A 26,227-nucleotide genomic window follows, 5' to 3' on the forward strand; every position below is an offset into this window, starting at 1 on the left:
GTGCTTTTTCCATCTGACTCTACATTTCAAGAACCAGTTAGTTTCCCTTACTGCTGCTGCTGCACTGTGCTGTTGGTTTAGGTGAGCTACCCACCAACACCTCCTGATCCTTCTCCTATGTTGTGTCTTGTAGGTGTCAGCCATGGCTCAGTGGTAGCTTTCTTGCCTCTGAGTCATATGGTTGTGGGTTCAAGCCCCACTCCAGAGACTTGAAAATCTAGGCTAGCACATCAGTGCAGTACTGAGGGAGTGCTGCAGTGTCAGAGGTGCCGTCTTTTGGATGAGACGTTAAACCGAGGCCCCGTCTGCTCTCCCAGTTGGACATAAAAGATCCCACGGCACTATTCGAAGAAGAGCAGGGGAGTTCTCCCGGTGTCCTGGCCAATATTATTCCCTCGACCGACATCACTAAAACTGATTATGTGGCCGTTATCTCATTGCTGTTTGTGGGACCTTGCTGCACGCACATTTGCTTTTGCATTTCCTAAGTTACAACAGTGACTAAACTTCAAAAGTACTTCATTGGCTGTAAAGCGCTTTGGGACGTCCTGAGGTCGTGAAAGGTGCTGCTTAAATGCAAGTTCTTTTCTCTTGTCTTTCTTTAACTTCATCAGGCTATCTGTAACCACTGCATCTGAAATTTCCATTTTTTTTTAGTACTTCCTGTTTTCCCACCCCCCTCAGAATCTCTGCCCCCATTTCTAGGTTCAGGACAAACAATGAAATAGAGTTGGGTTCAGGTCGCTAGTGCACTTCAGGTGCACTCCAACTACCTGGCTTCTAAGCACAGGAGGGGGCCAAAAAATCCAATTCATCGGTCTCTCCCAAATGGCTGACCAACATGTAGAGTAGCCTTGCTGGGTTAGAATATCTTGAATCACTCTTTTTAAATTGGATTTTCAAGAGTTTACATTGAGATGCACGTTTTCCTATGTCATTGAACATTTTGATCGCATGGTGCTTGCATCAATGCATTGGTTCCTTGGTGTAGTCATGCAGTGACAATGAGTTAACACAGTTTGTTTGGTGTTGGTCCTCGAGGTTTAGTTGGGGTGGAGCAGTGAGGGGGTTCTGCTGAACTGGTGGCCCTGCAGGTTGAGGTTGCTGTTATTGGCTGCGTTTCCATACTCTGCTCGACTTGCCTTTTCCTGGGAGGTGGCTTGGGTGTAAGGGTTGGGTTGGAGTCTCCACTTTAAAAGTTTTGCGTCTGAGCCTCTGAACATTTTCCTTTTCCTTTCCAGCCTCTCTTAAATCAGAACCAAAGCAGTCAATCAACATGGAAAGATTTCCGTACGAAGGTGTGCTTGCTTGTGCCGTACATGTGGCCTAAAGGGAATGTCTTGCTGCAGGGTCTGGTCCTTTTCTGCCTGGGTCTACTTGCGGTAGAACGCGTCATCAATGTTTTCGTACCCATCTACTATAAAAACATCGGTAAGTTCTTACATTTTTTTCGTTATTGATTTTATTTTTTTTCCCACGAGCTCCCCTGAAAACCTGATTTTGGTGCTTCCCCGGAGTGTGAAGACTGAATGCTGGGGGTAGGAGAACGGGGGAAGAGAAGGAGCTATAAACTATGCAGAGGAGAAAATATTTCCTACAGTATGTGTATGCCAGTATCAGCAATCCCTGACTGATCAGTATGGGGGTGGGGTTGAGGAAAGACACAGAATCAGAACTAAACTGTATTTGGGACGTTATGAGGTTGTGAAAGACGTTGTATACATGCAAGTGTTTCTGAACTGTGGCCTGACCAATGTCTTGCACAAAGTCAGTCTCACTTTCTTGCATTGATATTCACTGCTCTATATATAAAATCCAGAGTCCCATTTGATTTTTTTTTATGGCCGTTTTTAATTGTTTTCCTCTGAATATGTCTAGTTCCCTCTAAATTTTTTTAGGCCATGCACTGAATGAATTTGGGTTTGTGCACTGATATAAAGGTTGTGTGCGCCACCATAAAAAAAAAATCTCAACATTGAATAGAACATCTTTTTAGAAAACATTATTCAGGGTATATAACAAACAGAACAAATGTACAAAATAATGGATAATTGTAACAAGGCGAGCTGGCAAGGATTTTTAATTAAACAAAACTGGTTAAAGAAATTTCGGAAGTAAACGCTGCCACCAGAGGAATGGGGACATCCTGATTGAGACCCAGGGGGTGATTTTAACCCCCAAGAACAGGTGGGTTGGTGGTGGGTGGGAGTTGAAAATAGTTGTTTTTTGGGTCGCGACCACAAACCAGCATTATTCCCGGGTTTAACTTGGGCGCGTAAAAGTACAGGCTTCCCACCGGGAATGCAAAGTCCGAAAATTTTGCAGTTGCAACCCAAAAAAACCAACTATTTTCAACTCTCACCTGCCCCCATTGCGCCTGTTCTTCGGGGTTAAAATCACCCCTCCAGAGACTGTAGATGACGGGCCAGATGATAGAGAAGTAGAGGGTGACTGTCTCTGGTTCGAATGTTTTCATTGTGTAAATAAAGGCTGTGTCTCTGCTAGAAGCCTGTGGAGCAGCTATATGATTTAATGGTCCAGCTCAGTCTAAATGGGGCAGAACTGGCAAAACTTCTGAAAAATAATGAGGCATTGAGGTGCAAGTACATCAGGGCTTTATCAAGCCAGGGGTTGTTCAAGCACAAGGTGAAATTGTCCGCTAAAACGGCTATTGGCGTGTTAACTACCCCAATACACATGCGCCTTGGAGTTCATTATTTTCATGAGATCAGTAACTTTTTTGTGCCTGATATACAGTATATGTCTTGGACCTAGCATGAGTCCATCGCACTTGAGATGTCGCATTTCGGACATCATATTGGGTACGTCAAAAGTATAAGGAATAAGCCAGTCGTTTCCTTCTGCTTTTTCTGACCTTTCTTACCTTGTCTCTTCGCAAGGGTAGGAGCCTGGGATTTTTTGCTAGTATATAGAAACTTCCCTCAATAATTAGCCTCCAATAGACCTCAGAATCTGCCTATTGAGACCATAGTACAGAAGTTACTAATGTCTTTCAACACATTCAAATGCCATTGTTTCAGCAGTGATTATATCCCCTAACAGAGATGGAAGCAAACAACCACTGCTACTACCATGGTAAAAACCTAAGCCTTTACTACTTAGGCATGCAGATGCACAATGTTCCCCTGCTTCTGGAATCTGCCACTTTCTCCCCTTTCTCCTCTTCAGTTAGTGACTTACATTGAGGTACAGCTCTGAGAGTGTTAGCTGTCCTCCGGTACCTCATCCAAATGACCATTCTTCACATATGAGCCGGGACAGTGAAGGCTGTGTACTTCTGTTAGCGTTGCAGGCAGAGGTGACCCTGCTACCTGAGGTGCAGCTGGAAACATTTGTCTTGTTGGTGCTTCCAGCTTTGCCAATGCCACAGGTACATGGCACAAATGGGGTGTAACAATGGCTCATTTATTAATTTGCTGTGGAATCAAACCATGCATATTAGGTGCCAGGTCCAGTCCCTGGTCTGGCCTGTGCAATGCTGTGTTTGCCGATGGCTATTTGATCATGGGGGAAACGCAGCTGAAATTCAAAAATGTCCTTATCTGAATGCACGCACACTTTCCAGTAGGGATTGCTGGATTTAAGTCTGCAGTAAATACGGAACCTTTCTCCCCGCCCTAGTCCAGTAACACGGAAGGTAAGTGTAGTGTCCCCACCATTGGCTAACTCAGCCAGAGAGGGGATTGAACCTGAAGGGATCTTGATCTACAGGACCTAGTTGTTTACATACCCGACACCCGGGACACCCAACCCCGACCCCCAAACACCCGCCTCAAACTGATTCTTCATGGTCACGGGTGCGCACAGAGTTGGATCCAAGCACGGGCAGCAGGCCCGGGAGCAGCTGCAGACACAAAGCACGAGGACGACTAGGGCCTGTGCCAATTCCAAACTCCAGCGCATCCACTCCGCCGGATATGAAGATCCACCAGACGCAACAAGATAATTTATTTATATTCACCAGATGTGACTGATGGTGACACCTCATGGCCCAGGTTTGGCTCATGGACGGAATGAATAGGTGCGTGGCAAACAACAGACTGCTGCGCCGCCACGCACGGGCGCAGCTTAGAGGGAACAGTGGTGACAGCACTTGTTAGTTCTCATGGGTTTTAGGGTCATTAGTGAGCAGATTGGCAAGATAGGTTGGTTGAGTATGGGTGCATAACATTGGATTTTGAAGTGTTCAGCCACTCGCTCTACCCAGGTGGGCTGAGGACCACTGTGTTTGAAGATCAGGGAGTATTTATATGGGACTCTCAGGAGAATAACTAGACGGTGCAGAGTCCTTCGTAGAATGTTTTTATTTCCATTTACTTCAATGGGAGAGATGTAAAACGGCCTGCCAATTTGCTATCACCCGTTTTACACTAGCGCACAAAGTCAAAATCTACCACTAACTTTTCCTTGTAGGAAGATATGAAACAAGAATAGCAAATTAGATTTGAAATCTTTTTTTCTTTGTGCGTAATGTTGATGAACATAAAACAATTTCTGCCACAAAACACCTGGGTTAAAAAGGATTCTCTTCTCGCCCTGCTTCTGATTTAACTGTATAGCCAGCCGGTTATAAGCAGGTCGATCGTACATGCGCTGCAAGACCTCATCATTGCTCTGTCCCCACTGTTGGGCAGCTGCAACTCTCTGCCTATCCTCACTCTTCCATTTGGCTTTTCCGTTACACTCCTATCCCAGCTTTGGCCTCCTGTTATTCTTCTCCCAGCTGGGTCCCCATTCCACCGTCTTTCAAGGTGCCAGTCTTCAGCCACAGGGCACACGTGCCCTGCCTACTACAGTCATTTTGCCACAATGCGCTTTGTTACTTCTTGCAACACCTCAATTTTAAAATTCTCATCCTTTGTTATCAAATCCCTCCATCGCCTCGCCCCTCCCTATCTCTGTAACCTCCTCCAGCCCTGCAACTGTCAGAGATCTCTGCACTCCTCCAATTCTGGCCTCTTGCGCATCCCTGATTTTAATCGCTCCACCATAGGCGGCTGTGCCTTCAGCTGCCTAGGCCCTAAGCTCTGGAATTCCTTCCCTAAACCTCTCTACCTCTCTCCTCCTTTAAGATGCTCCATAAAACCCACCTCTTTGACCAAGCTTTTGGTCGCCTGTCCTAATATCTCCTTATGTTGGCTCGGTGTCAAATTTTGTCTGATAACGCTCCTGTGAAACGCCTTGGGACATTTCACTGTTAAAGGCACTATGTAAATGCAAGTAGTTGTTCTTGCAACGATTGCTTATTACTTTGATGTTGCTTGTTCCTAAGGATCCAAGCTCTGGCTCTGTGTATGTAGCCTCCGAAAGCTTGTGAATTTAAAATAAAATTGCTGGACTATAACTTGGTGTTGTAAAATTGTTTACAATTGTCAACCCCAGTCCATCACCGGCATCTCCACATTATGTATAAAGCCTCCTCATAGTATTGCCATGAACCCTGAATTGATTAGTGGGAGGCTCAAGGGTTACAGACATTTCGACATCAATACAGCTTGTTGATGATATGGTCAATCCACACAGTAAACTGGATCCAGCTCTATCTTCAGCACTCTGAGTAGTGATAGTTGGAAATGCTTTGAACTAGTGGCACTACTGCCTCACAGTCAGGAGAGGGCAGTCTCGGCCAGTCAAACCCAACTTCTTTTCAATATAAACAGTTGTCAACTAGAAACTATCATCATCCTTCAGCACCAAAAACTGATCCGCTTGTCAGAAAACATCCTGAGCTTTCCAAAGTATGAAACACAACTTTATTGTATGTCATATATCTATAGTGCCAGAATCCTGCTGGAACAAGCATCACTGAGTTAATAACAAGTAAAATAATACATTACAACAGATTTAAAAAGAAGGAAAGACTTACATTTATATAGCTTCCTTTCACAACCTCAGGATGTCCCAAAGCGCTTTACAGCTAATGAAGTACTTTTGAAGTACACACTGTTGTAATGTAGGAAATGCGGCAGATAATTTGCGCACAGCAAGATCCCACAAACAGCAATGAAATAAATGTCCGGATCATCTGTTTTAAGTGTTGGTTGAGGGATAAATATTGGCCAGGACACTAGGAGAACTCCCCTGATCTTTTTCGAAATAATGCCGTGGCATCTTTTATGTCCACCTGAGAGGGCAGATGTGGCTCATCTGAAAGACGGCACCTCCGACAATGCAGTACTCCCTTACTACGGACACTGGGAGTGTCAGCCTGGATTATGTGCTCAAGTCTCTGGAGTGGAACTTGAACCCACAACCTTCTGACTTAGAGGCAAGAGTGCTACCCGCTGAGCCACAGCTGATTCTGTAGTGTCAGCATACTGTAAATGCCCACAACATACCTCAGCATACCTGGAATAGAGGGGGGGAAATTCCTGCCAGCCAGTGACTCCTGCTGGAAGGTGTGTGTCTGTGTGCGTGAATGTTGGTGAGGACTTGATTCTCAACTGCAGTCCCCTGCGTAGGTCGCATAGTCTGCGACATTTCTTATCTGGGCTCGCGTGAAGAGCATCCACTTGGGTGAGGTGCCAGAGGGCTGCTGGTGTCTGGATCAGTATCTCAGTAAGAGTCGGCATCTTCGTGGCCAGGAGGTAAAATATACAAACTTTAAGGGGGTAGTAATCTAAACATTGCTGTATAATTGTAATTCAACAATGCACCGAGATGGGAGTGTAGACATTATAGACCAGTAAGCCCAACGTCGATAATGGGGAAAACTTTGGAGCATTGACCAGTATGTTGTCACTCTTCATCCAAGAAGCACAGAGATCATAAAGAACAGTCGGCAACAACAACTTACATTTTATATAACATCTTTAACATAAGAAAATGTCCCAAACTGCTTCACAGGAGCATAATCAGACAAAAATTGACACCGAGCCACATAAGGAGACGTTAGGACAGGTGACTAAAAACTTGGTCAAAGAAGTAGGTTTTAAAGAGTGTCTTAAAGGTGAAGAGGAGAGAGGTTTAGGGAAGGAATTCCAGAGCTTAGGGCCTAGATGACTGAAGGCACAGTCGCCAATGGGGGACGGGGGCTGAAGGGAGTGGGGAATGTGCAAGAGGCCAGAATTGGAGGAATGCAGAGTTTTCGAAGATTTGTAGGGCTGGAGGAGGGTCGAGGCAATGGAGGGATTTGAACACGAGGATGAGTCAGCATGGATTTAGAAGCAACAAGCCACGCTTCACAAATTTAATGGAATTCTTTGAGCTACCGTCTCCACCACTTATAGTAGGTGCGTTCATGCGAACGCGATTTGCCCGCTGTATTTGATGGTCGGTATATGATCTATTCGGGTACACCGGATGGTTTGTCTTGGAACTAATGATATGTGTAGTGTTCTGCCAGTGCTTCTTGCAGCGAGTGACTGAAGATTTTCAGCTGTCCCGGGCTCACCAAGCCCGTGTTCCGGAGGAGTCTGCTTACAAAGCCCACAACAACCACAATCTCCATGGACAGATCAGGCTGACTGAAAGAGCTGTCGATGAACCAGCGCCCGACAGGCTTACGGCAGCTTTGTTAATGCGGATAGAAATATATCTAGATTTAATCTTATATTTTGTTGCGAGTCTGTACACGGCCCAGAGTTTCCACTTTGCCAGCGCCCTTTCCCCAGACGACTTGCTCCGAGTCTATAACGTGGTAGCGACAGAGGACAGTTAGAATATTTGCAGACAGGAGCAGGATTCATGCAGTAATGACAGAAGAAAGCATTAAGGGAACTGTCCTTCAGCTGAACTAATACAGCCCACAATATTTATTGGGACTTGGGTAAAGACCAAAATGCGTCCATCGGTCTAGAACGGGGAGGCAGTTCTGTGATAAAGTTGATTAAACATTATCAATTTAATACTTTCCCTTGGCATTGGCTCTGTGAGTTCATAATAGATAAGAAAAGAGTAACAATCGTAGTTTGATCAGATGTCTGTGATGGACGGGTGAGTAAGCACAGCTTTTTCTACCTGAAATAAACGGAGCGCTTAAGACGCTATAACCGGCAACTTTGAAATTGATGTTAATGCAAATGGCTAATGGTTATCTCTTTTTGGCCGCTATAAGCGACTGTCCATTTTAGACATGGATGTTTTAAGTGGTGAGTGGTGGGAACTGTAATAATTCAAATTGAAAGACCAGGGCTGTCCTGGGGGCATAATTTACTTGGATTTTCAGAAGACAATTTTCTATTCATGAGACCTGTGACAAGAAAGTAAGAAAACATAGAACTAGAAAAGACCATTCAGCCCATGACGTCTGATTGTTGCGCAGACCATGTACATTCTACTATGGACTCTGCACTGACTATTTATTCTCCTGAGAGAGAGTCCCGTATAAATGCTCCCTGATCTCCAAACACAGTGGTCCTCAGCCAAGTGGGTAGAGTGAGTGGCCTGTTCGGTGGTGGGGGGGGGGGGGGTTGTGAGGGAGGGGGGATGGCCGGGGCAGGAAAGTGAAAAAGATCAAAGATTGTCGCGGTTTAATTAAAAAGCTAAGTTTCATTGCCTCTGAATGGCAGGGTACGAAGACGCTGCTGCTATTGCTATTTTGAAAGATAACTTAATTCAGCTGCACATCTTAAATTAAAGCTTCTCGAAGCAGTTAAGCTGCTCACGCGATTGATGAAAAGTGGCCCTGTAACTAATCAGAGCCAAATGGCACAGAACAGCTAGTTTACAGATTCTGTGTTTGGATTGAATCAAAATAATGTAAATCAAAGAGCTGCATGTTGAAGATGTGATGAGAGGGAACACTCAAACAATCCCAACTTTGGCGTTCAGAGATGTTAAACTAAGGCGTCAGCTACCTGTTCCGGTGGTTCAAGTGAATGTTGAAGACCCCTAGATTTGATTATTCATCCATAGCTCTGCTGCCTGTATCCTAACTAGCACCAAATCCCGTTCACTCATCACCCCTGTGCTCGTTGCTCGTTGACTTATATTGGATCCCGGTTTGGCAACGCCTTGATTTTAAAATTCTCATCCTTGTTATCAAATCCCTCCATGGACTCGCCCCTCCCTATCTCTGTAACGTCCTCCAGCCCCACAACCCTCCGAGATCTCTGCGCTACTCCAATTCTGGCTTGTTGTGCATTCGCAATTTCTTTCGCTCCACCATTGGCAGCCGTGCCTTCAACTGCCTAGGCCCTAAGCTCTGGAATTCCCTCCCTAAACCTCTCCGCCTCTCTACCTCTCTCTCCTCCTTTAAGATGCTCCTTAAAACCTACCTCTTTGACCAAGCTTTTGGTCACCTGTCCTAATACTTCCTTATGTGGCTCAGTGTAATTTTTGTTTGATAATCGCTCCTGTGAAGTGCCTTGGAATGTTTTACTGCGTTAAAGGCGCTATATAAATGCGAATTGTTGTTGTTTGAGTTCTCCTGCTGTCTTGTCTAACATTCCTCCCTTAATCTACACCAAAAGAAGATTGACTGGTTATTCATCCCATTGCTAATTGTGGGATCTTGCTGTTGCATTTGCCTACACAACAACAATCTCTACATAGCAAAGTAATTCATTTTGCGTGAAGCTCTCTGAGATGTTTCTAAGAGACGTGATAAGGTGTCCTACAAGACTATTTATTTGCTCTCAAGTTTTGGTTTGCATTTAAACAAATGAAGGGTCTGAACTGGGACCCGTGCTTCTGTTACAGTGTGAGCAATGATTGTCCACTGCTGATAAACAAACCTTATTGAGATGAATAATAAGGCAGCAGAAAGCTTAGAACTGGGTCTAATGTGTCCTACTGAGTTTTTTTAAAAAAGGGAACGTGCACACTGCACCCAACACATTTATTTTCACACCAGTTGTAATATGTCTTGGTGTTAGCATCAAAGATTAATTCTTAACGTCGAGGATAAGGATAGATTTTGTGTTCCGCAGTCAGGAGAAACCCCTGTCGGACCAGCCCCTGCTCTGGGGTCAGAAGGTCATGGTGGTCTAGTCCCTGAAACTCCTGTGGGTCCAGACTGTGTTCTGGGGTCAGAATGTCACGGTAGACTAGTCCCTATAGACCATAAGACCATAAGAGATAGGAGCAGGAGTAGGCCATTAGGCCCCTCGAGCCTGCTCTGCCATTTAATGAGATCATGGCTGATTTGATTTTTACCTCAACTCCACTTTCCCGCCCTTTCCCCATATCCTTTGACTCCCATGCTGATCAAAAATTTGTCTAACTCAGCCTTGAATGTATTCAATGACTCAGCCTCCACAGCTTTTTGGGGTAAAGAATTCCAAAGATTCACAACTCTCTGGGAGAAGAAATTCCTCCTCATTTCTGTCTTAAACGGGCGACCCCTTATTCTGAGACTATGACCCTAGTTTTAGATTCCCCCATGAAGGGTAACATTCACTCAGCATCTACCCTGTCGAGTCCCCTCAGAATCTTGTATGTTTCAATAAGATCTCCTCTCATTCTTCTAAACTCCAATGAGTATAGACCCAACCTGTTCAATCTTTCCTCATAAGACAACCCTTCCATACCTGGAATCAACCTAGTGAACCTTCTCTGAACTGCCTCCAATGCAAGTATGTCCTTCCTTAAATAAGGGCACCAGAACTGTATGCAGTACTGCAGGTGTGGTCTCACCAGCACCCTGTACAGTTGTAGCATGACTTCCCTGCTTTTATACTCTATTCTCCAAGAAATAAAGGCCAATATTCCATTTGCCTTCCGGATTACCTGCTGTACCTGTATGTTGACTTTTTGTGTTTCATTTACGAGGACACCCAGATCCCTCTACCGCAGCATTTTGTAGTATTTCTCCATTCAAATAATATTTTGCTTTTTTATTTTTCCTCCCAAAGTGGAAGGCTTCACATTTTCCCACATTATATTCCATCTGCCAAATTTTTGCCCATTCGCTTAACCTGTCAGTATCCCTTTGCAGACACTTTGTCCTCATCGCAACTTGCTTTTCCACCTATTTTTGTATCAGCAGCAAATTTGGCCACATCCAAGTCATTGATATATACTGTAAATAATTGAGGCCCCAGCACTGATCCCTGCGGCACCCCACTAGTTACAGATTGCCATTTTGAAAAAGATCCTTTTATCCCGACTCTTTGTTTTCTGTTAGTTAGCCAATCCTCTATCCATGCCAGTATATTACCCCCAAAACCATGAGCTCTTATCTTGTGCAGTAATCTTTTATGTGGCACCTTATCGAATGCCTTTTGGAAATCCAAATATACTGCATCCATTGGTTCCCTTTTATCCACTCTGCCCTTTACTTCCTCAAAGAACTCTAATAAATTTGTCAGACGTGATTTCCCCTTCATAAAACCATGTTGACTCTCCTTGATTGTATTATGAGTCTCCAAATGTCCTGCTACTACTTCCTTAATAATGGATTCTAACATTTTCCCAATGACCGATGTTAGGCTAATTGGTCTACAGTTACCTGCTTTCTGTCTCACTCCCTTCATGAATAGGGATGTTACGTTTGCAGTTTTCCAATCCATTGGGACCTTTCCAGAATCTAGTGAATTCTGAAAGATTACAACCAATGCACCCACTATCTCTGTAGCCACTTCCTTTAAGACCCTCGGATGCAAGCCATCAGGTCCAGGGGACTTGTCAGCCTTTAGACCCATTAGTTTACCTAGTACTTTTTCTCTAGTGATAGTGATTGTTTTTAATTCCTCCCTCCCCTTTGCCCTTTGATTTTCTATTGTTATTGGTATATTATTAGTGTCGTCTACTGTGAAGACAGATACAAAATATCTGTTCAATTCCTCTGCCATTTCCTTGTTTTCCATTGTTATTTCCCCAGTCTCATCCTCTAAGGGACCAATGTTTACTTTAGCTACCCTCTTCCTTTTTATATACTTGTCGAAGTTTTTACTGTCAGTTTTTATATTTCTTGCTAGTTTACTCTCATAATTTATTTTCTCCCTCTTTATTATTCTTTTAGTCATCTTTTGCTGTTTTTTAAAGTTTTCCCAATCTTCGGGCTTACCAGTAATCTTTGCCATGTTGTATGCTTTTTTCTTTTAACCTGATACCATCCTTGACTTCCTTAGTTAGCCATGGTTGGTTCACCCTTTTTGTGGAGTCTTTCCTCCTCACGGAGATATTTTTGTTGCGAGTCATAAAATATCTTTTCAAATGTTTGCCACTGCTTATCCACCATCATACCATCTAATCTGTTTACCCAGTCCACTTTAGCCAATTTAAAAAAAAAATTCGTTCATGGGATGTGGGCGTCGCTGGCGAGGCCAGCGTTTATTGCCCATCCCTAATTGCCCTTGAGAAGGTGGTGGTGAGCCGCCTTCTTGAACCGCTGCAGTCCGTGTGGTGAAGATTCTCCCACAATGCTGTTAGGAAGAGAGTTCCAGGATTTTGACCCAGTGACCATTCCTTTATAATTGCCCTTATTTAAGTTTAATACAGTAGTTTCAGACCTAAGATCCTCGCTCTCAAACTGGATGTGAAATTCTTTCATGTTATGATCACTGCTTCCCAAGGGATCCTTTACTTTGAGATCATTAATTAATCCTGTTTCGTTACCCATTACCAGATCCAAAATGGCCTGTTTTCTGGTTGGTTCCCCGACGTATTGGTCCAAGAAACAGTCCCTAATACACTCTATGAACTCCTCCTCAGGGCTATTTTTGCCAATTTGATTTGTCCAATCTATGTGAAAGTTAAAATCGCCCATGATTATGGCATTACCTTTTTTACAAACTCTCTGAAACTCCTGTGGGCCCAGTCTGTGTTCTGGGGTCAGAAGGTCACGGTGGACTAGTCCTAGAAACCCCAGTAAGTGCAGTTCGTGCTTATCGTTGACCCCCAAGACATGCACATAGCGTGGGTAGACCAGTTTGTAGTTACTTGCACTGAACTAGTGAACTTCACCCTCTCTGGGAAGTCCATGTGGAAATTCTAGTCAGGATCTAACTCAGACAAGCAGGAGCCCAGCACTTCTGAGCTGCAGTTATCAGTATTCTGCGCCCCCCCCTCCCCCCAGCCTCTCTCATTTCCCATCTCTCACCCCAAACTTAATTGATTGTCAAAAGAAAATGCTGGGTCTGTGCCCAGCCAGTAGGTCTGTTTAAATTTTAAATAGGGAAATGAATGGGTTAATTTATGAATGACATTATTGACAGTGTGCAGAACAGTCCAAGTAGCGATCTGAGAAAAGTAATTTGTGCGTGTGTTTTCACATGGATACCAACTTATCTCCCCATACAGTTCTTGGACATCAAGTGCCTTGATTGTGGGATTTCCCATACGCTTGGAGCAGCAGTCGCACTCAGACTCTGATAGATTCTAATGAAACTCGGCCCCACGCTTTGCTTTTTCTCTTTCTTTTTTTTTAAAGCAGTCAAATCTAACCCTTTTAAACAAAATCCTTACCGCTTGCCCTCTTTTCCCCCCTTGTTCCCTGAACCGGTTTCGAAGGATATCAAAAGGGCCCGTGAGCTCCTCCTGACCAGAAATGTGTTGGCGCGACATTAAAGAGACGGAGAGTTAAATGCCATCTTTTGAACGCTCGCCGACCTATGTGGGGGGAGGTCAGCTTTCTTGCCAGTTAAGATTAAGGGCAGTGCTCCTTTAACAAAGGCCATGCCAAGCTGGTTTACCGGCTGAGACAAGGCTTCTTTTGTCTGCTCGTGTAAACGAGTGCCAAAGTGAGATCGCTGAGAATCGGAGACTGACGTGGGACGTGTTTCTGCTTTTGTTTCTCAATCTGCATCTGCAGTGAAAAGACTGCAGTGACTTCAGAGAGTGGAATTAAGTTCAAAGGAACTGGCTGGAGCTGAGATAGAGGCTGACCATTTCAGGGGGGGGGGGGGGAAATAGTGCAAGTAACCAGTGAGTGCTTCTGCACAGCCATGATGCTGCTACTGCCAGTGGTCTCATTAATAGGACGATGGAAATTAAGCTGCCTTCTTGACATTGGTTGAGGTCCGAATGGACTCTGCTGAAGATGCAGTTACTTCAGATCACTCGCGAGAATCCTGAACATTTCCACAACTAAGATAAACCTAACAACTGTAGGCCAGTCAATTTAATCTCGGTGGTGGGGAAACTTTTGGAAACGATAATCCGGGACAGTCACTTGGACGAGTGTGGATTGATTAGGGAAAGCCAGCACGGATTTGTTAAAGGCAAATCATGTTTAACTAACCTGATAGGGTTTTTTGATGAGGTAAGAGAGAGGGTAGATGAGGGCAATGCAGTTGATGTGGTGTATATGGATTTTCAAAAAGTGCCACGTGGTAGGCTTGCTATTAAGTTTGTGGCCCATGGAATAAAGGGGGCAATAACAACATGGATACAGAATTGGCCAAATGACAGGAAACAGAGTGGTGGTGAACGGTTGTTTTCGGACTGGAGGGAGATGTGCAGTGGTGATCCCCAGGGGCCGGTGCAGGGACCACTGCTTTTCTTAATATATATTAATGACTTGGACTTGGGAGTACAGGGCACAATTTCAAAATTTGCAGATGACACAAAAGTTGGAAGTGTAGTGAACAGTGAGGAAGGTAGTGATAGACTTCAAGAGGATATCGACAGGCTGGTGGCATGGGTGGACACGTGGCAGATGAAGTTTAATGCGGAAAAATGCGAGACGATGCATTTCAATAGGAAAAATGAGGAGAGGCAATATAAATTAGAGGGCGAAACTCTAAAAGGGGTGGAGGAACATAAATCGTTGAAGGTGACAGGGCAGGTTGAGAAAGTGGTTTAAAAAAAGCATACCGGTCCTGGTCTTTATAAATAGAGGCATAGAATACAAAAGGAAGGAAGTTATGTTAAACCTTTATAAAACACTGGTTTGGCCACAACTGGAGTATTGTGTCCAGTTCTGGGCACCGCACTTTAGGAAGGATGTGAAGGCTTAGAGAGGGTGTAGAAGAGATTTACTACAATGATTCTAGGGATGAGGGACTTAAATTACATGGATAGACTGGAGAAGCTGAGATTGCTCTCCTTGGAACAGAGACGGTTGCAAGGAGATTTGATAGAGGTATTCAAAATCATTAAGGGTCTAGACAGAGTAGATGAAGAGAAACTGTTCCCATTGGCGGAAGGGTCAAGAACCAGAGGACACAGATTTAAGGGAATTGGCAAAAGAGCCAAAGGCGACATGAGGAAAAACTCATGGTGTGGTTAGGATCTGGAATGCACTGCCCGAGGGGGTGGTGGAGGCAGATTCAATCACGGCCTTCAAAAGGGAACTAGATAAGTACTTGAAATGCAACAATGTGCAGGGTTACGGGGATAGGGTGGGGCAGTGGGACTAGCTGGATTGCTCATGCATACAGCCCGTGTGGACTCGATGGGCCGAATGGCCTCCTTCCATACTGTAACCTTCTATGATTACAAGACCAAACTCTCTTTGACGAAAGGCCATCGACCTGCAAGGGTGTAACTCTGTTTCTTTCTCCACAGATGCTGCCTCACTTGCTGAGCATTTCCAGCATTTTCTGTTTTTATTTCTCTCTCATCCTGTTGGGTTTCCCTCACTGTAGAGCACCCTCAGCCAGGAGAGAGGGTAGGTTGCTGAGCCACTCTCAATCTTTCACTAAATCTGCTCTGATGTTAGTCGTGAGATGGACAAGAGTAACCTGATGTAACGCTCCTTTTTTCCCCTTTGTGGGGAAACGCTGCTCAACACTCATCCCTTGCATCCCCCTCCCCCCCAATAGTGAACAGTTGAGGATCTTCAGTAACCATCATCCTCACCACTCCATGGCTCACCATGTCTGGTGCTGTGTTACACAACCTCTGAACTCTTGTTTTGAGTACCCGTTTGGTACCTCCTAAGGATCAATGAAGTCAGAAAGACCCACCAATGGTACATTACAAATATAAAGTCATTGTAAGATCCCTGTCTAAGTGGTTTTCTACAGATTGCTGGTCTTGGGTTATGTATAGTCATAGAGGAGATTGAGAGGTGTTTGTTTAATATTATAAAGGGATCTGATAGGGTAGATAGAAACTATCTCCTCTGGTGGGGGAATCAAGAACAAGGGGGCATAATCTTAAAATTAGAGCCAGGCCATTCAGGAGTGAAATCAGGAAGCACTTCTTCACACAAAGGATAGTGGAAATCTGGAACTCTCTCACATAAAGGCTGTGGATGCTGGGGCACAATTGGAGCTTTCAAGACTGAGATCGATAGATTTTTGTTGGGTAAGGGTATCGAGGGACATGGAGCAAAGGTGGGTAAATGGAATAAAAACAGATGATGCTAGAAATGCTCAGCAATGAGGCAGCATCTGTGGAGAAAGAAATAGAGTTAACGTTTCAAGTTGAAGACCTTTCGTCAGAATGCCCCCTACCAGCTGCTGGTGTCAGCTGTGACTTTGCTCCACTCCTCCAACATTGTGATGTTTTTGACTGCTCTCCCTTCTGGTTCCTGACGTCAGTACGGGCTCCCAATTCTACTTTAAAATCGGAGACAGCCCAGCCCGATAGCTACAAGGAGAGGAGATTTCAAATCAGTGGCGGGAGCTAGGACTGAAGTCTGTAGGAGGGAGAGTCACCATTAAACACCACAGTGCTGGAGGAGCGGAGCCACAGCCGCCAGCGGGGGTAGGGGGGGTCATCTGAAAAATTCCTTGATCAGGAGGGAAACCCAAGAAAGCTCACAAGATAACCCTCCTGTTTTAATCCTGAAACAGTATCATCTTATAGGCAAGTATATTCAACACATCTTGAATAGGACAATCACCCCCTTACGAACGGTTTTGATAGAGTAAATAAGGAGAAACTGTTTCCATTGGCAGGATGGTCAGTAACCAGAGGACACAGATTTAAGGTGATTGATAAAAGAACCAGAGGGGAGATGAGGGGATTTTTTTTTTTACACGGGGAGTTGTTATGATCTGGAATGCACTGCCTGAAAGGGTGGTGGAAACAAATTCAATAGCAGTTTACAAAAGTAAATTGGATATATACTTGAAAAGGATAAATTTCAGAGGCTGTGGGGAAAGAACAGGAGAGCAGGACTAATTGGATAGCTTTTTCCAAGAGCCAGCACAGGAACGATGGGTCGAATGACCTCCTTCTGTGCTGTAGGATACTATGATTCCAACACTCCAGACATCTCCAACGGTCAAGTTACTCAGCCTCTTAAGGTACTGTACTTGGATTAAGGGCACTGTTAGAAAGTTACTGTGCCTGTGCCCACTCCTCTTCCCATACACCGTGCAGTCCTCTGTAGCAGAGAGGCTAATACTCGAGTACAACAGGCTGGTCAATGGTACAGGAGTCGTCTTATGTTTCTTTAAACCGCTGGTGTTGATCTGTTGCCAGTAGCACCTTTGCCTCCTCTCCTGAGTGGAGACTCCTGACTAAAGAAGAACTAAGATGTGCAAGGAAAGAAAGAAATTAGTGGGAAAATTACAAATAAAAGCTTCAAAATGTCTGTTTTTCATTTTTGAATTTCTTTTGCTTTCAAAAAAATCCTTAATTTTCTTTCGTAAAACTCTTTTGCATCAAATTAACATAAATGAGGAACTGGATAGAATTGTACAGAACGGTTTTACTTGGAGCTAAAGGAGCGCAGACAGCGTTATGGGTTTTAACTCAGAAGAAAGAAGGAACTTATGGCGCCTTTCACAACCTCAGGACGTCCCAAAATGCTTCAAAGTCAATGATGTAATGTATGGTAACTAATATGTTTTTAGTGATGCTCTTTGAGGGATAAATATTGGCCAGAACATGGGAAGAACTCCACTGTTCTTCTCCACATAGTGCTATGGGATCTTTTACATGCACCTGAGAGGGTTGACAGGGCCTCAGTTTAATGTCTCATCTGAAAGACAGCGCCTCCAACAGTGCAGCACTCCACTGTCGTGTCAGTCTAGATATTGTGCTTAAGTCTTAGTAGTGGGACTTGAACCCACGACTTTCTGACTCTGAGCCAAGAGTGCTACTCACTGAGCCACGGCTGACACCTTGCTAACGAGTGTGCTCAGATCATACATGCTGCTTGTGCTCGAGCTTTTCCTGCATAGTTACGTGCTCTTGCAATCTCTGAGATGTTAGTCGCATTACCCACGCCAGCATGCTCTTGAGGGTCACTTGCATTATCTGCGCTAATGCAGTCCCTTGACGAGACTTCCATTGCCACATTAATGTACTCTTCTTGTTGCGTAGTGAATAAGCTGAGTGAAGGAGCTGCCTGGAAGACTCTGGCCATGACTGTCTGCATGTACGTCTTCCTCAAGTTCCTGCAGGGAGGTGGCGCAGGTAAGTGGGTATCAAATTTTGTTACTTTATTAGGTATGGTAGCATAGTGGTTATGTTACTGGATTAATAATCCAGAGAACGTGAGTTCAAATCCTGCAGTTATCAGTTCAAAAATAAATCAGGAAATAAAAAGCTGATGTCAGTAAAAGTGACCGTGAAGCTGTCTGATTGTCGTAAAAACCCAACTGGCTCACTAATGTCCTTTTTAGGGAAGGAAACTTGCCGTCATTACCCTGTCTGGCCTTTACATGACTCCAGTCCCACACCAACATGGTTGACTCTTAACTGCCTTCTAAAATGGCCTAGCAAGCCATTCAGTTGTATCAACCGCAACTAGTTCAAAAAGACCCACCACCACCTTCTCAAGGGTAACTAGGGATGGGCAATAAATGCCGGCCTGACCAGCGACTCACCCAGAGAATGAATATAAGAAAAATTTAACTGTGCATTCAGATCACCGCTTCCGTATTGACTGTCAACTTAAGACAGTGTTGGATACAGATAGCCCACTGTACCCGGAATGGCAGGATCCACACAGCAATTAGGACTCCTTCAGCTCACCATAGCCTACGGCAGGGCCACCCTTCCTAGTTATTCTGATACCCAAGTGTTGAACTGGATCGGTGAAGTGAGCATCTATGGGTAGAGATGGAGCAGACGTACTGTCATCCCATTCCTATTGTCAGCCTTCTCTTCCTTTTGAGAGGTGTAGAGTTTGGCCGTAAGTGATGTCGCCCATTTGGATGTGCAGTTTGAGGGGGTAGACGGGGCCTCGGTTCAACATCTCATCCAAAAGACGGCACCTCTGACAGTGCAACACTCCCTCAGCACTGCACTGGAGTGACAGCCTAGATTTTGTGCTCAAGTCCCTGGAGTGGGACTTGTACCCATGACCTTCTGACTGAGCCACACCTGACACCTAATGTATGATTCTGCTGCATGATTTGTGGGTGCTGCAGTCATCCAGTTAAAAAGTTCGGTGAGGTCTGGTTGAGGGCGCTGCCAAGTGCATTGCAAGTTTGTGTATAAGTGCAATTTGTTTCTGTTCAGGCGCATCAGGTTTCGTAAACAACCTACGCTCCTTCATGTGGATTCGAGTCCAGCAATATACCAACCGCCAGGTACAGATTGGACTCTTTGGTCACCTTCACTCCCTTTCGCTTCGCTGGCACCTTGGCAGGAAGACTGGGGAAGTCCTACGTAGCGTGGACCGTGGCACCAGCAGCATCAACTCCTTGCTGAGGTACTTGGCGATAAGAGGAGCACCCTTTAGTACTCTTGATGGTTCAGCAGGGTTTCATGTACCTGATTCTATTTTTTTTTTCTTTGTGTGTAATTATACAATCTCTCCTACAGTTATCATTTGTCTCTGTGCATTTATACAACGCCTTTCACGGCCTCGGGATGTACACGATTGTACATCCCAAAGCACTTTACAGCCTATCATAGTAGGTACAGTACAGGAGGAGGCCATTCAACCCATCGTGCCTGTGCCGTTTCTTTGAAAGAGCTATCCAATTATTCCCATTCCCCAGAGCTCTGTAAATTCTTTCCCTTCAAGTATTTATCCAATTCCCTTTTGAAAGTTACTACTGAAGCTGCTTCCACCGCCCTTTCAGGCCGTGTATTTCAGATCTTTACAATTCGCTGCGTAAAATTTTTTTCCTCATGTCGCTCCTGGTTCTTTTGCTGATCACCTTAAATCTGTGTCCTCTGGTTACCGACCCTTCTGCCACTGGAAACAGTTTCTCCTTATTTACTCTATCAAAACAGTTCATGATTTTGAACACTTCTATCAAATCTCCCCTTAACCTCTGTCCTAAGAAGAACAACCCCAGCTTCTCCAGTCTCTCCTCATATCTGAAGTCCCTCATCCCTGGTACCATTCTGGTAAATCTTTTCTGCATCCTATTTAAGGCATTGACACCCTGCTCAAAGTGTGGTGCCCAGAATTGAACATAATACTCCAGCTGAGGCCTAACTAGTGTTTATAAAGGTTTAGCATAACTTCCTTACTTTTGTACTCTATGCCCAGGATCCCATATGCTTTTTTAACAGCCTTCTCAACTTGTCCTGCCACCTTCAAAGATTTGTGTATGTGCACTCCCAGGTCTTTCTGTTCCTGCATCCCCTTTAAAATTGTACCATTTAGTTTATATTGCCTCTCCTCATTCTTCCTACCAAAATGTATCACTTCACACTTCTCCGCGTTAAATTTCATCTGCCATGTGTCTGCCCATGTCACCAGTCTGTCTATGTCCTCCTGAAGTCTGTTACTATCTTCCACATTGTCATCTGCAAATTTTGAAATTATACCCTCTATCCCAAGTCCAGGTCATTAATATATATTAAAAAGAGCAGTGGTCCTAATATTGACCACTGGGGAACACCACTGTATACTTCCCTACAGTCTGAAAAACAGCTGTTCACCACTACTCTCTGTTTTCTGTCCCCTAGCCAATTTTGTATCCACGCTGCCCCTGTCCCTTCAATCCCATGGGCTTTGATTTTGCTAACAAGTCTATTATGTGGTATTTTAGCAAATGCCTTTTGAAAGTCCATATCCAACATCAACCGCACTACCGTCATCAACCCTCTTCGTTATTTCATCAAAGAACTCAATCAAGTTAATCAAACACGATTTTCCTTTAACAAATCTGTGCTGACTTTTATTTATTAGCCCATACTTTTCCAAGTGCCAATTAATTTTGTCCTGGATTATTGTCTCTAAAAGTTTCCCCACCTCCAACGTTAGGCTGACTGGTGTTTAATTGCCAGGTTTATCCCTCTCCCTTTTTTTGAACAGGGGTGTAACATTTGCAATCCTCCAGTCCTCCGGCACCGTCCCCATATCGAAGGAGGATTGGAAGATTGTGGCCAGAGTCTCTGCAATTTCCCTCAGTAACCTAGGTCCAGGTGACTTTTTGAATTTGAGTACTGCCAGTCTTTCAAGTACCCCCTCTTTATTCTTATCCTATCCAGTATCGCTAATACTTCCTCCTTTACTGCTACAGTGGCAGCATCCTCTTCGCTGGTGAAGACGGATGCGAAGTATTCATTTAGTACCTTAGCCTTTCCCTCTGCCTCCACAAGAAGATCTTTTTTGCCCTGAATCGGTCCCACCCTTCCTTTTACTGTTTATCTGTTTATAAAAGACTTTTGGGTTCCCTTTTATGTTAGCTGCTAATTTATTCTCATACTTTCTCTTTGCCCCTCTTATTCTCTTTTTTAGATCTCCTCTGTACTTTCTGTATTCAGCCTGGTTCTCGACTGTATTATGAACCTTACATTCGTCATAAGCCTCCTTTTTCTGTTTCATTTTAACCTCTATATCTTAAGTCATACAGTGAGCTCTAGCTTCGGATGCCCTTCCTTTCCCCCTTGTGGGAATGTGTCTATTCTGTACCCGAACCAACTCCTCCATGAAGGCCTCCCATTGTTCAATTACTGTTTTGCCACTAATTTTTTATTCCAATCCACCTGGGCAAGATCCCTTTTTAACACACTAAAATTTGCCCTCCTCCAGTTTAGTATTTTCACATTTGATTGTTCCATGTCCTTTTCCATAACTATTCTAAACCTAATGATATTATGATCACTGTTCCCCAAATGCTTCCCCACTGAAACATGGTCCACCTGACCCACTTTATTCCCGAGAACTAGATCCAGCACTGTTTCCTTCCTTGTTGTGCTAGAAATACACTATTCCAGAAAGTTCTCTTGTACACATTTCAGGACTCCCTCCCCCCTCTTTGCCCTTTACACTGTTACTGTTCCAGTCTATATTGGGATAATTGATTCCCCCATTATCACTCACCAGTTCTGGGCACAGCATTTTAGGAAGGATGTGAAGGCTTTAGAGAGGGTGCAGAAAAGATTTACTAGAATGGTTCCAGGGATGAGTGACTTCAGTTATGTGGATAAACTAGAGAAGCTGGGGTTGTTCTCCTGAGAGCAGAGAAGGTTGAGAGGAGATTTGATAGAGGTGTTCAAAATCACGAAGGGTCAGACAGAGTAGATAGAGATAAGCTGTTCCCATTGGCAGAAGGGGCAAGAACCAGAGGACACAGATTTAAGGTAATTGGAGAGAACTGAAAAAAACCAAAGGTGACATAAAGAAAAACATTTTTACACAGCGAGTGGTTATGATCTGGAATGCACTGCCTGAGGGGGTGGTGGAAGCAGATTCAATCGTGGTTTTCAAAAGGGAATTGGATAAGTACTTGAAGGAAAAAAAATTGCAGGGCTATGGGGAAAGGGCGTGGGTGTGTGACTAGCTGGATTGCTCTTGCATCGAGCCAGCATGGGCTCGATGGGCTGAATGACCTCCTTCTAAACCTAATGATATTAGGATGACTTTTTAAGACCAGTACGTTGAGGAGCCAACCAGGGAACAGACTATCTTAGATTTGGCATTGTGCAATGAGAAGGGGTTAATTAATAATCTTGTTGTGCGGGGTCCTTTTGGGAAGAGTGACTATAACATGATAGAATTCTTCATTAAGCTGGAAAGTGAAGTGGTCCAATCCGAAACTAGGGTCCTAAATTTAAACAAAGGAAACTACGAAGGTTTGAGGAGTGAGTTGGCTATGATCGATTGGGGAGCTTAATTAAAAGGCGTGACGTGGATAGGCAATGGCTAACATTTAAGGAACGAATGCATGAATTGCAACAATTATACATTTCTTTCTAGTGCAAAAACACTAAAGGAAAAGTGGCCCAACCATGGCTAACAAAAGAAATTAAGGATAGTATCAGATCCAAAGAGGAGTCATATAAAGTTGCCAGAAAAAGTAGCAAGCCTGAGGATTGGGAGCAGTTTAGAATTCAGCAAAAAAGGACCAAGAGATTGATTAAGAGGGGGAAAATAGAGTATGAAAGTAAACTTGCAAGGAACATAAAAGTGGACTGTAAAATTCTTACAAGTATGTAAAAAGGAAAAGATTAGTGAAGACAAATGTAGGTCCCTTACAGTCAGAAATGGGAGAATTTATAATGGGGAACGAAGAAATGGCAGAGCAATTAAACAAATACTTTGGTTCTGTCTTCACAGAAGAGAACACAAATAGCTTCACAGAAGTGCTAGGGAACCAAGAGTCTAGTGAGAAGGAGGAATTAAAGGAAATTAGTATTAGTAAAAAAAATAGTGCTGGAGAAATTAATGGGACTGAAAGCCAATAAGTCCCTAGAGCCTGATAATCTGCATCTCAGAGTACTAAAAGAGGTAGCCATGGAAATAGTGGATGCATTGGTTGTCATCTTCCAAAATTCTACAGATTATGGAACAGTTCCTGCAGATCGGAGGGTGACAAATGTAACCCCACTATTTAAAAAAGGAGGGAGAAAGAAAACAGGGAACTACAGACCAGTTAGCCTAACATCAGTTGTAGGGAAAATGCTAGAGTCTATTATAAAGGATGTGATAACAGGACACTTAGAAAATATCAGCGGGATTAGACAAAGTCAACGTGGATTTATGAAAGGGAAATCATGTTTGACAAATCTACTGGAGTTTTTTGAGGATGTAACTGGTAGAATAGATAAGGGAGAACCAGTGGATGTGGTTTATTTGGATTTTCAGAAGGCCTTTGATAAAGTCCCACATAAGAGGTTAATGTGCAAAATTAAAGCACATGGGATTGGGGGTAATATACTGGCATGGATTGAAAATTGATTAACAGACAGGAAACAGAGAGTAGGAATAAATGGGTCTTTATCGGGGTGGCAGGTGGTGACTAGTGGGGTATCGCAGGGATCGGTGATTGGGCCCCAGTTATTCACAATATATATCAATGATTTGGATGAGGGAACCAAATGTAATATTTCCAAGTTTGCTGACGACACAAAACTAGGTGGGATTGTGAGTTGTGAGGAGGTTGTAAAGAGGCTTCAAGGCGATTTAGATAAGTTGAGTGAGTGGGCAAATACATGGCAGATGCAGTATAATGTGGATAAAGTGAAGTTATCCACTTCAGAAGGAAAAACAGAAAGGCAGAGTATTATTTAAATGGTGATAGATTGGGAAATGTTGATGTACCAAGGGACCTGGGTATCCTTGTACACCAGTCACTGAAAGCAAACATGCAGGAGCAGCAAGCAGTTAGGAAGGCAAATGGTATGTTGGCCTTCATTGCAAGAGGATTTGAGTACAGGAGCAAGGATGTCTTATTGCAGTTATCCAGGGCCTTGGTGAGACCACACCTGGAGTATTGTGTGCAATTTTGGTCTCCTTACCCAAGAAAGGATATCCTTGCCATAGAGGGAGTGCAGCGAAGGTTCACCAGACCGATTCCTGGGATGGCAGGACTGTCGTATGAGGAGAGATTGGGTCGACTCGGCCTGTATTCACTCAAGTTTAGAAGAATGAGAGGGGATCTCATTGAAACATATAAAATTCTGACAGGGCTAGACAGACTGGATGCAGGGAGGATGTTTCCCCTGGCTGGGGGTCCAGAACGAGGGGTCACAGTCTCAGGTTACGGGGTAGGACATTTAGGACTGAGATGAGGAGAAATTTCTTCACTCAGAGGGTGGTGAACCTGTGGAATTCTCTACCAAGTCACCGAATATATTTAAGAAGGAACTAGATGGATTTCTAGACACAAAAGGATCAAGGGGTATGGGGAGAGAGCGGGAATATGGTATTAAGATAGAGGATCAGCCATGATTATATTGAATAGCAGAGCAGGCTCGAAGGGCCGAATGGTCTAATTCTGCACCTATTTTCTATGTTTCTGTACTGTAACTATTCTGTGATTCCATAGTTGTTGCATCTTTCTGTAATTTCCCTTCAAATTTGCTCGTCTATCTCCTTCCCACTATTTTGTGGCCTATAGTATACACCCAGTAGCGTAATTGCTCCTCTAGTGTCCCTTAACTCTAATCAAATAGATTCTGTCTTTGACCCCTCAACTACATCATCCCTTTCCAGTGCCACAGTAGTTTCTCTGATCAATACTGCCAGCCCCCTCCTTCCTTTCCTCCCCTATCATAAGAACATAAGAGATAGGAGCAGGAGTAGGCCATTTGGCCATTCGAGCCTGCTCCGCCATTCATTGAGATCATGGCTGAACTGATTCTGGCCCGCCTGTTCCCCATATCCCTTGACTCTCTTGCTGATCAAAAATTTGTCGGACTCAGCCTTGAATATATTCAATGACTCAGCCTCCACCGCTCTTTGGGGCAAAGAATTCCAAAGGTTCGCAACCCTCAGAGAAGAAATTTCTCCTCATCACTGTCTTAAATGGGCGACCCCTTATTCTGAGACTATGCCCCCTAATTCTAGATTCCCCGATGAGGGGAAACATCCTCTCAGCATTTATCCTGTCAAGCCTCCTCAGAATCTTACATGTTTCAATAAGCTCGCCTCTCATTCTTCTAAACTCCAGTGAGTATAGGCCTTACCTGCTCAATCTTTTCTCATAAGAAAACCCTTCCATACCCGGAATCAATCGAGTGAACCTTCTCTGAACTGCCTCCAATGCAAGTATATTCTTCCTTAAATAAGGGGACCAAAACTTCCCTGAATACCTTGTAGCCAGGAATATTTAATACCCAATCCTCCCCTTCTTTGAGCCAGGTCTCTGTTATTGCCGCTATATCATAGTCCCATGTGGCGACTTGAACCTGCAGCTCACCAACCTTATTTACCACGCTACGTGCATTTACGCACGTGCACTCCAATCTCATCTTTGTGTGCCTCCTGCCTGATCCCTCCTATTTCTGAACAGTTCTTTATTCTAGTGCTGTTTGTCCCTTCCAGACCTCTGTGCACCTTGTTTCTCCTCTAATGTTTCATGCTGGTTCCCACCCCCCTACCAAATTAGTTTAAACCCCCCCCCCCCCCCCCCACAGCACTAGTTAACCTCCCTGCAAAGACATTGGTCCCAGCTCTGTCGAGGTGCAACCCGTCCATCTTGAACAGATCCCTCCTGCCCCAGAACTGGTCCCAATACCGCAGGAATCTGAAGCCCTCCCTCCTACACATTTCTCCAGCCACGCATTT

General features: G+C 44.1%; 1 protein-coding gene across 3 annotated transcripts in view; it reads left to right on the forward strand.

Moving 5' to 3' along the window:
- abcb6a (ATP binding cassette subfamily B member 6 (LAN blood group) a) overlaps nucleotides 1-26,227 on the forward strand; it is a 183,288-nt gene that overhangs the window by 20,789 nt on the left and 136,272 nt on the right. For all 3 annotated transcript variants that reach the window (XM_067986965.1, XM_067986966.1, XM_067986967.1), the window contains exons 4-6: nucleotides 1,242-1,431; nucleotides 18,130-18,222; nucleotides 19,273-19,465. In XM_067986965.1, coding sequence (XP_067843066.1) covers nucleotides 1,242-1,431; nucleotides 18,130-18,222; nucleotides 19,273-19,465 — 476 coding nt within the window. The remainder of the gene's footprint in view (nucleotides 1-1,241; nucleotides 1,432-18,129; nucleotides 18,223-19,272; nucleotides 19,466-26,227) is intronic.

This window comes from Heptranchias perlo, chromosome 7 (genome assembly GCF_035084215.1).
Source record: "Heptranchias perlo isolate sHepPer1 chromosome 7, sHepPer1.hap1, whole genome shotgun sequence".
Lineage (NCBI taxonomy): Eukaryota > Metazoa > Chordata > Chondrichthyes > Hexanchiformes > Hexanchidae > Heptranchias > Heptranchias perlo.